The following is a 13,941-nucleotide window of genomic DNA, read 5'->3' on the forward strand; positions in this document are numbered from 1 at the left end:
GGGTTCCAAACTGAACTGTGGAAAGCAACCGTTCCAATCAAACCGCCTCAACGTGTGATCACAGAAGGGCCAATGCGAGCAGCCACAACAGCTGTCACCGACCAATCTCCTGTTCAGGGTCCTGAAGGTGAAAGCGCTCAGTCGTGTCTGACTCTCTGCAACCCCATGGACTATACAGTCCGTGGGAGTCTCCAGGCCAGAAAACTGGAGTGGGTGAGCTGCTCCCTTCTCCAGGGGATCCTCCCAACCCAGGGATCGAACCCAGGTCTCTCACGCTGCAGTCTTGGTAAGGCCTATGAGCACCTTGGGATATGACTCCTGAGACGGAGCTGCTTTTAAAAATAGAGAAAAATTCAGGAAAAACAAGTGATGCAGCAGTTTGAGACTGTCTGCCTAAAAATGGCCATACAGAAAAGTTCCTGTTTCGTAACCTCACGTATATTATCAGAGACGGAAAAACAGACTCAGAGCAATGAATCCAAGTCAACCCAACCGCACTAAGGAGCCAAAACGGTCTGCAAACAAGGCCGCGCTCATCGTGCGGGCACAGGAGACGGAGCAGAGGGGCCTGCGGGCCCGAGCCTGGCAGCGCCGGACGCGCTCGGGACCCCCACGCGACGGAGCGCAGCCGTGCAGAGCGGCCGCCCCGCGGACTCCACGCGTACCTGCGAGTGCAGCTTCCTGTGGAGCTCTGAGAACAGCGCCGCGTCCGCCTCTCGTCTCTGCCGGGTCACTGCAAGGCCGGAGAGGAGCGTGTTAGTGACACAAAGCGTGCTCCCACGACACTATCCCCACAGCCACAGGTAACTGACGTCTGCAGGGACTCCTGAGCTGAAGAGTCAGAACCACCAGTCACTTCGTTCCATGAATTTCATCAAGTCATCAAAACACTGATATTTGTAAAACATGAACACAATTAGGCTGGAATCAAAGAATTCCCGTGAACAGTAGCTGAAGTAATAGAATCTCTGAAAACCCCATCATTTCCATCTATAAACAGTAGTGAAGAGCCGGTGAGGCCGAGTGCCGCCAGGCTGGTCAGCTGACAGAGAAGGCCAGGGCCGCGCCAGGGTCAGGCACTCGGGCAGGGGCCCCAGACAGCTGCGGGCACCAGCGGGCAACCGGCAGAGGAAGAGCACTGTGTCTACACAGCAAGCCTTGCTTCAAACCGCAGAGAGCACGCAGAGTGGCCATCTGCACACGGCTACAATCTCCTTCCTGCAAACAGACCCTCAGGACCCCCTCGGCAGCACGGCCGCCCGGCCTCTAACTCTGAAGACAGACCATCTTCAGCTGCTCCCAGCGCGTGTAACATGCCCACCGGGGGCCTGGATCTGTGCACTGCAAACAAACGGTCTGTGAACACACCCAGTACTGGGGTCCTCACTAGTGATCCAAAATGCGCTAAGCATCAGAGACCAAGAAGGCGCTACAAAGGCCTCAGGTTCCGTTTCACAGACAAGAAGGGAAAGTGCGGGTTTACAGCAGGACAGACGGCCTACCACCCCCACCTCAGTACACCCACACGCTAGAGCACCCCAAGAACTGACCACCTCAGTCCTGCACGGCCCACCAGGCCCCCGCCAGGCCCAGTCGCTCACGCGCCAGGGCCTCACCCCACCCCCAGCTGCCACAGCACCCAGCTCTGAAACAGGACATCCACGCAGACGCCAGCCAATATTATTATAATTAATAACGCAACAGCCGGGGCGGGTAGAGACCGTGCCGTGGGAGCCTCCTCCTAGGAGGCATCGCTACCGCCTGCAACAGCCAGGCCCGCAGGGGGGACGCACTGGCCAAGGCTGCGTCCCGGGCGGCGGGGACCCGCTCCTAAGGCCCGGGAGCTATGAGGAAAGGGGGCCTGGCGACCAGAGAGGATGACCCTGTGACCAGGACAGGAGTGGCTCTCACAGGGGGTCCCGGTGCTCAAAGCCTCTCCGAGAACACACAGGCAGAGACCCATTCCTAACCAGGCGCTAACACACGGACAGCTTTCTTCTCTAAGGCGACAAGGTGTAGGAGAGCTTCGGTACCATCTCAGAAAACGTTCAACAGGAAGTTGCAAAGCACTGGAATTCTGGATGGCGACAATCAACAGACGCAGTACTCAACTCACACGGCTGTTTAGCTGCCAAGATAACATGCTAGGTTACCTGCTCAAAAGGCGCGTAGGATTAAAACCGTGAATCACAAGAGAGGCAGCAAGTGATATCAAGTCTCATCTTCCTCACATTCTTATCCCAAGTTGTGCTGTTGAAACAGTATTTAAAACAACCCCCTCCCATGTTCTGGTAAAAGAACTGAGCCGTCCCTACGTTACCATGTACATACAGAGCTACAGAGACAGAGGTACATACCTGGGTGCACACACACATTCTTAAGCTTTGACAAGGTTAACAATGCAACACGAGATAACGCTGAAGAAAAATACATACGTTCCTTCTTGATTTTCTCAGCTACTAGAAATTCATCTCTTTCAACAGTTGGGGCAAAGTTGCTGCCAATGACGCGCACGGCATACTGGAACTGCTGGGCCACATCGGCTGGAAGGTAAACAGAGAATGCAAGTTACGGCCAATCAGGCTCAGCGGTGATCACCTGAAGCTCCCGCTTCTTCAAGACAGCGCGCTGGGCAGTACCTCCCACCTGCCCCAGGTCCTACCTGAGTGGACCGAAGGGCCACAAGGCAACAGGATGAAGGACTAAAAGGAGTGTTTTCTGGGCAAAGAAAGACAGCGGCGGCGGGCCACCAAGCCTGGAAGCCGCTCGGAGCCAGAAACCCAACTGGACAGATGATCCTAAGGAGCAGGCAAAGTCCCAGCCACACCACGGTACCTGCGGAGCAGGGCTTACTCACACGTGTGTGCACGCGCACACACACACACAAACGGTACCTGCGGAGCAGGGCTTACACACGCACACACATTCACACACACCACGGTACTCAGGGCTTACTCACACGTGTGTGCACACACACACACACACCACGGTACCTGCGGAGCAGGGCTTACACACGCACACATACATTCACACACACCACGGTACTCAGGGCTTACTCACGTGTGCACGCACACACACACACACACACACACACCAGGAGTGGCCACAAGCTGCCAACAGGGGCAGTAACTTTTGACCATGTGTGCCATTCCAGATAAAGAGGACGGCTTAAACACAGACGCGTGTCGCCACGCCCTTCAGAAGCCCCACTAAACTTAGGAAAAGGGAGACTGAAGGCATAAAGCTACGAGAGCAAAGGAAACCAGGCGGATCAGTAAACCCTGCTGTCGGCCGAGTCTCACTGTCGGTTGCACCCGGGAGGGGAGGCGGGAGCGGGGAAGCTGGGAGCGGCGGGAACTGCAGACAGGCTTGCTCTCCCCGGCTGGCACCCGGCCGGCCGTCGCAGCAGGCTCGCTGCGTTCTCTGCGGCTGACCAGGGCGGCCGTAAGGCAGCCCCAGGGCGCGTCAGGCGCGCTGACGGACCGCCCGCGGCCAAGCGGGTACAGCGGCACGCGCAGTGCTGTGAGGCATCCCGGCTGTCACACGAGCACGGATCTACAACACGCGGGGCGAGAGGGCCTGGCCACCGCCGTCTTGGCTCATTTGCTCTCTCCCTAACCTGCTGACCCCGCTTCTCCCAGCATGTTGTCCCTCCGCGACCACGCCACAGCCTCTGGCCCGTCGCAGCATCCTGAGGAGCAGGCGCCTGCTCCTCCTGCCCCTGGAGCGAATGCCCCTCCAGGCACGGCGGTCTGAGCAGAGTCCGGCTCACAGCACCAGCGAGGACCCGCTCAGGCCCACTGAGATCCTTGACCTCCCCCCAGCTCCCAGACCGCTGCCCCGCTCCCCACAGCAGCGCGCACGCACACACACACACATGCACGCACACACACACGCACGGCGTCTTCCTCGGACACCGGCACGCACGACGCTGGTACTGACACAGTGAGACACGTGGAGGGAAGAGCCAAAGGGAGGAACACGGAGTGCTCCCGTGAGCTCACGGGGCTCGAGGGGGATCTTCTTCCTCATGCTGCTCCACACGCAAACATTTTGCTAGATCAAGAATACTTTAATTTTATAAACATTAAAAGGGTCACTGAAATCACGTATTTAAAAGGAGAGCTGGGCAACTATTTTAGTTAAAAATTATTTTTAGACTGCCAGGATCCTGAGCTCTCCAAACAACAGTCCATTAACAGCATGCTCAGGGACGTCAGACAAAAATCCCCAGTCTAAGAGTTTCACAAGCGTCTGAATTTTCTCCGACCACAAATCCAGGCCTCCTCGGTGCCAGAAGCACACCCCCATCTCCACACCCTCGCCACGTGTCCATGAGCCTCTCATGTCCCTCCCACCTCCGCAGCCACGCTGCAGTTTCCGTCTGTCCGCCAGCCACACTTCCAGTCTGTCTTTCCTGCTAATGATAAAATACTTGGAAAATCCATCAGCTTTTTCTTAAACCAATCCCCAGCCCAGATGCAGGTCAGAATGCCTGTGTGCCAGACACCACGGTCTCAGCAGACGGGGTGCACGGACTTGCTCGGAGCCAGCGCCACACTGAGAGGGTTCGCGGTGGAAAGGCCACCGGCGGACACGGGGAGGCCGCCCCTCCACCACTGTCTGGCCACCAGCTCCTCTCCCCAGAGCAGCAGCGGTGCATCAGCTTCTCAGGGGTCACAGGCCACTCTGACCACACAGCCAGCTGAAAAGCAACACTCAAAAACAAAACCAAAACACTGCTCTAGGCTGGTGGTTCTCAAGCTTCCCGGTCTTAAGTCCCCTTTACACATCTAAGACTGAGGCCCCTGGGAGTTTTTCTTTATGGGGTCACATCTATCTATACTGTATTAGAAATGTAAACCAAGACTATTTAAATACTAATTCCTTTAAAATAACGAGCCCATTAAGTACAATTTTCAAGTGAAGCCTAAACCTTTAAAAAGTAACATACCCATTAATCAACACTTGGTGAACATTTTAATAATACATGACAAGTTTTAATGGATATCTAATACACATTCATTTCCCCAAGAGTAAGACTATTCTTTATTTGGAACTTCATCGAGAGCTCTTCACCATCTTCAAAAATCACAGCAACACCACTTGCGGCCCATGAGCTACCAAGACACCCATCCCTGCCCGCACGGGGGCTCCCACGACCCTCACACAGGGCTTCCAGGTCAGGTCATCGTCCGGCCGCACTGTGCAGGGGACTGTAGCCCCACCTAAGCATTTGCGCGAAACACTCAACCTAACAGAAACTCCTGCGCTTCTCCTTAACCTCCAACTAGAAACAGGGCTACAAAGTAAGGAAAGGAATGTTGCCTCTGGCAGAGGTGAAGCGATGTAAAGTCAAGGACAATGTTTCCAAAGACAGAAATACTATCCAAAGATGTCATAATAAGTAAAATGTTCTCCAGGGGAGGCTCAGGGGTGCTGAGACCTCCCCTGTCACTGGCTGGCACTGGGTGTTTCCAGCAAACCCACAAGTGTTATAAGTAGGAAAAGGTGGGCAATAATGGTTACACTAACTTTATAAAAATATCAAGCACCATTAGAGCTCAGGGCTTGGTTTCTGAAGGTCTGTTGAGTACAACTACAAATCTTTAGAAATACTTTATGAAAAAGTAATTCATATGAAGTTCACATAAAAAGTACCAAGTGTCTTTAGCTTCAATTTCATAGTCTTAGAAAAGCAGTAAATCATAAAAGCATAAGGCCAGTTGTTTGTAACATCACTAGAAAATGAAGTAGTTGACCAAATGCTCCAGTTAGTGAGCAGAGCAGCCACCAGTGAGACCCCTTTAAAATCTCAAAAACTGTAGAGGCAGCAACTAGCACTGCTTCTTTACTCAGACGGCAGAAGAAATCAGAGCAAGGGGTGCTATTAAAGACATAAATTCTTCAGTGAACAGAAGCATAACTTGGAAACGTGAATACAATTGTTTGGCAATTCTAGTTGTCCAGAACAGGGGAAAGAGAGCATCATTTTAGCGAATTTTACATTTTATTATGAGAGGATCTCATAAGTTATTTACTTTTTTTTCCAATTTTGTAGAAATGTAACTGACATATATCACTCTGTAAGTCTAAGGTGTACAGGAGCCTATTTACTCTTAATTTAGACAAAATTCTAAATGAGGGTGGTGCACAACTTTCTGAAAAGAAGTTTTTCAGCCTCCTAGAATAGGTGAAGCTAAGTCAATCGACAGGATCCTCAGATGTTAAAAAAAAAAGTATTCTGAGAAACACCATGGGCACCGTGAACGTCTTCAGAGAGTCCAGCTGTGACCACGGTAACTCAGGAACGTGTGGCTTCACTCGAGGACAACTGAGGGCCCGCTGCTTTAAAGCAAACCGCAGTGAAACACGCCTGAGTCCTGACCACCAAGTTCAGTTCCCTGGCGTCTACGGGTATCCTCAGGTCTGGAAGATCCGGATGTCAAATCAGAAAGGCCACTCGGAGCGCAGGAAGCGCTGGAGGCAAACGACGAAGACAGCCAGGCCCCCACCCGCCTCAAGACCTTGGCCCCGGGGTGCCGGGGACCCCGCTGTGTGCACTCGGGTCTGCGTTCCCTCCACAGCCACGTGCCCCGCGCGCTTTTTCCGCAGACACGCCACTGCTCCCCACCGTGAGCGCGCTGATTCTGCCGGCTCCCCTGCACGGTCAGCAGGAAGCAGGAGGCCCTGTCTCCCGCTCTGCGCCACCGGCACCTCGCGCAGAGCCTGCAGCGGGGGGAAGCCCAGGCTTCTCAGAGGAACCGAGCGGACACTGGAGCGAGGCCCGCGTGGAGCCAGGGTCACTTCACGGGCTGAACCGAAACAGCCATCTTTCGCCAGGCAGGCTGCGCGGGAGCACAGGGGCCGCCCCGCCGCCTCTGGGTAGCTCCAAGGCTCCCTGCAAAGCCTGCAGACTCCTGCCCGCACCGTGGCGCCTAGGGGACGACAACGCTGCCTCCAGCGCCCGGAGCGCCCTCGCAGGGCCGCCCCGCCCCGCGCCTCGCCCGCGCCCGGGGCCCGCGCCTCGCCCGGGGCCCGCTCCTCGCGCGCGCCCGGGGCCTCCGCGCCCCCCGGGGCCCGCTCCGCGCCCGCGCCCCCCGGGGCCTCCGCGCCCGGGGCCCGCTCCGCGCCCGGGGCCCGCTCCGCGCCCGGGGCCCGCTCCGCGCCCGGGGCCCGCTCCGCGCCCGGGGCCCGCTCCGCGCCCGAGGCCTCCTCGCCCGGGGCCGCCGTGACTCAGCCGGCCCGGCCCCTCCCCCGGCCGCCCCGACCCCGAGGGCCCGGGGGCGCCTCGCAGCCCCGCTACCTTCGCTCCTGCCCAGGATCCGGCAGCACAGGCTCTGCAGCAGGACGTTGGGCGACTTCTGGTCCGGGGTCGCCATCCTCGCCCGGGGCTGCCCGCGCCGGCCCCGCGGGCTCCCGGCTCCCCCACCGGCTAAGGCCCCGCGGGCAGCGCCGGCAAGAAGGGCGCCATTTTAACGGAACCCGCCGAAACGCGCGCCCCTCCCACAATGCCCCGCTTCTTCCGGGCGCGCGCGGCCGCGGGGGCGCAGGCCTCCGAGTTCCCCCCGAGCCCTGCGGCCACGGCAGAAGAGTTCCGGCCCCAGGCGTGGCAGCCGCTCACGCCCACGGTGCTCAGACGCCCCCAAACGCGCCCGGCGGAGGGCCTGAGCCTGCAGGGAGCGCTGGGCGCCCAGGAGCGCCTTCACGGGGCTCGCCGATTTTACAAGGTCGTTGGTTCTACTTTCATCTGGGGTGGAAGAAGCCCGCTTATGGAAGCACGAGGGTGTTATGATTTTCTGCACTGGCTGAGCATCCGCACCTGCCCCAGTGTCTCGTTATTTTTCGGTCGCGCAGTCGTGTCAGCTCTGCGACCCATGGACCGCAGCACGCCAGGCCTCCCTGTCCACCGCCAGCCCCCGGAGCTTGACCCATGTCCACTGAGTCGTGATGCCATCCGACCATCTCAGCCTCTGTCTCCCCCTTCTCCTCCTGCCTTCAATCTTTCCCAGCATCAGGGGCTTTTCCAAGGAGTCAGTTCTTCGCATCGGGCGGTCAGAGTATTGGAGCTCCGGCATCAGTCCTTTCTGGCTTCTCTTAAGAGCGGTGTTGGCTCCTCCCCACCCCCAGCTGAGGCTCCAACACTTGGAGTCAGACAAGACTTAGCTATTGAACAACAGCAGCAACGCCCTCAGCCCCAGATAACTAATCACACAGCAGTGGGAGACGGGGCGGGCCTTTGGACCACCGAAAAGGCTTATATGACCGTGTGGCTTCTTGGGACAAAGACCTGCGGATGACAAGACATGGGGGATTTCAGCAGCCACGGTGATCGGGGTTGACTGCCGCGGTGATGGCTGCAGAGAGACCGCGTGGTGTGGACTGTGCTGCGGAAAGCTGGGGCCCTTGCATTGCTAGCTAGAGGCGCAGGTGTGGACAGAACCAGAGAGCCCAGTAACAGCCCGAGAAGAAGTCTCTTACTCTGTACCTGCAGAGTCATCAGAACTGAGGACCAGACTCCGATCCTGATTGTTTGAGTTGTAAATGATGATGTGAGTTGAATACACAGGCCTACGGAGTCTCTCCTATTAAGGATGGCTTGCTAATTAAGAAGAAGTGGACCCTGAGATGTTTGAGTAAAACATGAAAACCCAAACAGCCTGAACCTCCCTCAACACAGCAGGATCCCCTCCTCGTGTGTGTGCAGAGTCTGGCCTTTCCTTGATTTGCTAAAGAACCAGGGTGGCTCAGTGGCAAATAAAGCAGAATTCAAAATGACTCAAATCATCCAGAAGAAGGGATGAAAGAGTGGACAAACGAAAATCTTAGAGGAAAACAGAAAGCAGACTTTCAAACCTGTTCATAGATCCAACCTACCCACACTAATGACTGCAGCAAGTTTGATGGTGGATGAAACACCCTGTCAGAAGGCCGAGATCGGCAGAATGAGTGAAGGAAAAGAGCAGAACTTAATCACAGGTCACGTTGAGGACCTATTTAATACAAAGATGTACATTCAGTTCAGTGCAGTTCAGTCACTCAGTCGTGTCTGACTCTTTGCGACCCCACGAATTGCAGCACGCCAGGCCTCCCTGTCCATCACCAACTCCCAGAGTTCACTCAGACTCACGTCCATCGAGTCCGTGATGCCATCCAGCCATCTCATCCTCTGTCGTCCCCTTCTCCTGCCCCCAATCCCTCCCAGCATCAGTCTTTTCCAATGAGTCAACTCTTCACATGAGGTGGCCAAAGTATTGCAGTTTCACCTTTAGCACCATTCCTTCCAAAGAAATCCCAGGGCTGATCTCCTTCAGAATGGACTGGTTGGATCTCCTTGCAGCCCAAGGGACTCTCAAGAGTCTTCTCCAACACCACAGTCCAAAAGCATCAATTCTTCGGCGCCCAGCCTTCTTCACAGTCCAACTCTCACATCCATACGTGACCACTGGAAAAACCGTAGCCTTGACTAGACGGACCTTAGTTGGCAAAGTAATGTCTCTGCTTTTGAATATGCTGTCTAGGTTGGTCATAACTTTTCTTTCAAGGGGTAAGCATCTTTTAATTTCATGGCTGCAGTCAGGTACATTGGTTGGGAGTAAATGAGCAGAGAAAAGATATACCATGGAAACAGCAAGTGTAGCGAGGCTGGAGTGGCCACATTAACATCAGGTAGAAAACACTTGGAGACAAGGAGTATCCGAGACAGAGAGGGACATCTCGTGCTGCCGAAAGGGCCAGTTCATTGGGAAGACACTCCTGTGACTGCGTGTGTGCCTGAGGACAGGCCCGCAGAATACATGGAGCCAGTGGGGCTTACAGAAGTGACGGGTGAGGATGTAAGTACCTCATTTCCACCAAAATTTTTTAAAAAGTGTGAAACTGGACGAAATTGCCCAAATGAACCAAGACATGGCACATGGAATCAACCAGAGATGGACCACAAATTGGCAAGCACTCGCTCCTGAAGAAGCGATGTCTCTAGGGAGACACGTGCACCTGTGGTCTCACCAGGGCTGTTCCAGGCCCGCCGCACAACGGGAGCCGGGAGAGTGTGTGCCCCCATGCAGGGCGGCTGCAGACCATCAGCTGAGGTCCCAGAAGGGGCAGGCTCCAGCGAAAAGCTGTGGCTCGCCAGGTGAGCTGACAGCGTGGCACTGCAGCCCAAGCTAAGCCCAGAGTTGGGCGCCCACTTGGCGCAAGTGGCAGCCCCGCCAGGATCTTCATGCTGTGAGCGTGGGTTTCATGTCACCTCGACTGGGCCGTGGTGCCCAGATGTGTGGTCAGACACTGTTCTAGGTGTTTCTGAGAGAGCGTTTGGGGGATGAGATTTACATGGAAATAGTGGCCTTTGAGGAAATGGTGTGAGTGGGCCACATCTGATCAGTTGAAGGCCGGAGTAGAACAAAAGTCTGACCCTCCTCAAGAAGGTGGGAGTCTGCCAGCAGGTGGCCTTCAGACTCGAGCTGCAGCACCAACTCTTCTCTGGTTCCCCAGCCTGCAGACTGTGGACTCACCAGCCCCACACTCATGCGAGCCAGTCCCTTGAAGTAACTTGAGCTCTTTCCCTCACTCTAGACAGATGATACAGTAGAATACAGAACAGTAAAAAAACAAACCATCCATTAAAAATAGGAACGAAAAGTGAACCCCGAACAGGAGGAACGAGGAAACGTTTCAAGAAGGTATGTTGAAGCCAAAATTGGTCACAAATGGCTTAGACATAAATGCGCTAAGTCCGCAGAGGCGAGGCACAGTCCTAACCGCAGCTCGCGAAGGCTGCAGTGCATCCGGGCGTCTCCCTGCTGCTGACCTTGGTTGGCCGCCCTTGGCGGCGTTGGTTGCTTCTCTCTTTCTTGCTCTTTGGGAGGCCGTCACCGTGCAGCCCGGCTGCAGGGAGGAGGGCGCTGTGGCCCCCTCCCCTCGGCGTGGAATATTCACACAGATTCTTTAAATTTCTTCTGCGTGCAGATTAGTTTATTCGCCCCCACTTGTTTGTTCATTCAGCGATGCGCTTCCATCACTATGCACTGGTGGGTGCTCATCATCACCCATCTTCCTGCTCAGACTGTTCCAGCCTTGGCCCCGGGAGCCCTCTCAGGCGACTGCTGTGGCCCTGTGACATTCCCACGTGGCTGTGAGTTCTTAAAAAATAACAAGTAGACAGTGGGTTTTCATGTCCTTTTAGACTTAGAGAAAACTGAGTAGATGGCACAGAAGCGCTCACGCCCCCATCCGCCCGGGCACACAGTCTCCCCTGTTACGAACCTTCTTAATTTGGTTGTTTGGGGCTGTGCCGGACCCTTGTTGCTCAGCGTGGGCTCCTCTCTCGTTGAGGCGGATGGCGCCGCTCCTCACTGCAGGGCCTTCCCTTGCCGCGGAGCACAGGCTCCAGGGGCAAAGACCTCAGCGGCTACAGCACACAGGCGTGGCAGGCGGGCTCCAGAGCAGAGCTGCCGCAGTGCTTGCCGCACGAGGGCTTGGTCCTTCCAAGGCGTGTGGCATCTTCCCAGACCGTGGATCAAGCCCACGTCCCCTGCGTTGGCAGGTGGATTCTTATCCCCTGCACCGTCAATAAGCCCTACTACCCGCGTTAGGGCGGTGTACGATGAATGGAGCAACGTGGACACGTTATTGCTAACTGAAGTCCAAAGTCTGTGTTAGCCCAGTGCTTCGGGGTGATGGATGTTGCGAGAAGACGGTGGATTCCGTGGCCATACACCGCTGCGTTTCTCCCTCCATCTGAGGCTGAGTCCCGTGGGAGACAGTTTCCACGCCGGGCTCCTCACCTTCCCTTCGTCGCCGTGTGATGAGGTGCTCGCTCTACCTTCCCCTTGACCCGGGCCAGATTTAAGGTTCTCTCATTTCCTGTCTTCCACGCCACATTTGACGTGGTTGGAAAAATGCATTGAAGCCACCTCCAAGGGAAGCTTTGTGATTCCCGAGCTTTTGGTACCCAACTCCACCATTGTAAAGATTGTTAGTGACTGACTGACTGCAACTAGTGAACAGGCTTTCAAATTCCAGAGAACTTTTCAATTAATATTCACTCTTCTTTCTCGAGACCATGATGATCTGCTGTCCTGACATCAGATCAACAGAGAGAAACTCCAACTAAGCTTTGAAGACGCACGCGTCTCAGGAACTTGTCATCCAGCCCTTGTGAGTCCACGGATAAATCACTCTAGAAGTCAAGAAGTCTTTTGAGCCACTGCCCTTCCTGTTTTCTTGTTTTGTGAGTGTGTTATGCTTCTTCTTGCACGTCTGAAGAATTGGCCTCGGTTTTCAAAGGCTGACACCTGACACCCTTGCTGTACACACCACCAGGCCTGAGTCCTAACTTCCCTTCTCAGCCCAGCTTGGGAAGCAGAAACCCTCCGCCCACCCTGTTTTCCAGCACTGTTTTTGCCTGCATTCTTTGATCTTCTTTCTCTGTATTTACAGTGTTTGAAGCATATCACGTTTTTTTAATATGGTGTTCAACTGGAATGTTGCTTCTTTGATTTTAAACATATTTTAAATTAAGTTTAAAACACTAGTAAAAGAAAATAAATGACTTTTCATAACAGGGATGCTGCTGCTGCTGCTGCTGCTGCTGCTGCTAAGGCAGGCACTTCAGTCGTGTCCGACTCTGTGTGACCCCATAGATGGCAGCCCACCAGGCTCCCCTATCCCTGGGATTCTCCAGGCAAGAACACTGGAGTGGGTTGCCATTTCCTTCTCCAATGCATGAAAGTGAAATCGCTCAGTTGTGTCCGACTCTTCGCAACCCCAGAACTGCAGCCCACCAGGCTCCTCCATCGATGGGATTTTCCAGGCAAGAGTACTGGAGTGGGGTGCCATTGCCTTCTCCAAATAGGGATGAAACATCCCTATTTGGATGCAAAATTCCATCCTGCCCTCATCTCTACCCATTTGACCGTGCATTTACCAACGTGAACATCCCAGTTCATTCCCATCTGGTTAACTGTTCACTCTGTTGTCTGGGGGTGACTGGGGATACGTTGATTCTGTTGGTAGAAGGTTTGAACAACTTTTTCAAGATTCCCCAAGTCTAAGAAGAGCCATCGTGAGGCGTGAGGAAGGTGGAGGTGTGCAGTGGAGAGGCTGTCCTCGGAGCTGGGGCCACGTCTGCAGGGTCTGGCCTGAGGTCGGCACGGGGCGACTGGTCTTTGAGACCTGGAACCTGCCTCCAGGGTTGGGGACCGGACACGCCTCTCGGGCCAGGTTGAAGGCGACAGTGCGCCCTGCACGTCCCTCCTTGCCCTCTGCCCTATTCCATCGCCCCAGGCACCGTCAGTAGGCTCGACTTAGGGGAGAGATGGGCTCCAGGCTGGATTCCCGTCTGCAGTTGTTGGGGCACCAAGTGGGCTTCAGGCTGGATGCTTAGAGCTATCAGCATTTTCTGAGTCAAGAGATGGGTGGGCTCCAGCTGAAGCATTTACAATCAGCCTCCTGCTTGCCCTCCGGAGCGGAAGTGATGACAGAAACAGGGCAAAGGCCAGCGTCTGTCTTTTGTGAGCACGTTAACGTGGCAGTCACGGCAAGGACAAAGAGGGCAAAACCCTGTGTGAGTGAGGGCTCAAGGGCCTCCGCTCCGCCCTTTTCGGGACAAAAGAGACCCTACACACGTGCAGAAAGACTCCTTGTGGGTCAAAAGTCAAGGGCCAATGCCAGGCCGTAATGAGTCTTGCTCTCCCCAGAAGCCTTCACTTTGAGATCCATCTTGGCTGAGGCGGGTGTGCTCACCCAGGGTGGGTCCCCGGGTAGGTCCGGTGTGGAAGAAGAAACCAGTAATTGGCTGAAGGGAGACCTGCCCAGCCTGAGCGGCGTGGCCGCCCCTCCCCTGCGCCCGCCCCCCTGGGCGCCCGTCCGCGCCTTCGCTCTGGGCGCGTCTCTGCCCCGCGTCCTCTCGGCCGAGCACAGCGCTGCTGCCTGCGCGGC

General features: G+C 55.4%; 1 protein-coding gene across 1 annotated transcript in view; it reads right to left on the bottom strand.

Annotated features, from left to right (window-relative positions):
- TUBGCP3 (tubulin gamma complex associated protein 3) overlaps positions 1 to 7,483 on the bottom strand; it is a 33,305-nt gene extending 25,822 nt beyond the window's left edge. The window contains exons 1-3 of the mRNA XM_052650061.1: positions 7,307 to 7,483; positions 2,436 to 2,543; positions 666 to 733 (exon numbers count right to left, since the gene is read on the bottom strand). Coding sequence (XP_052506021.1) covers positions 666 to 733; positions 2,436 to 2,543; positions 7,307 to 7,382 — 252 coding nt within the window. The 5' untranslated portion in view covers positions 7,383 to 7,483. The remainder of the gene's footprint in view (positions 1 to 665; positions 734 to 2,435; positions 2,544 to 7,306) is intronic.
- Positions 7,484 to 13,941: the final 6,458 nt, after the last annotated feature.

The sequence above is a fragment of the Budorcas taxicolor genome, chromosome 12 (genome assembly GCF_023091745.1).
Source record: "Budorcas taxicolor isolate Tak-1 chromosome 12, Takin1.1, whole genome shotgun sequence".
Classification (NCBI taxonomy): domain Eukaryota; kingdom Metazoa; phylum Chordata; class Mammalia; order Artiodactyla; family Bovidae; genus Budorcas; species Budorcas taxicolor.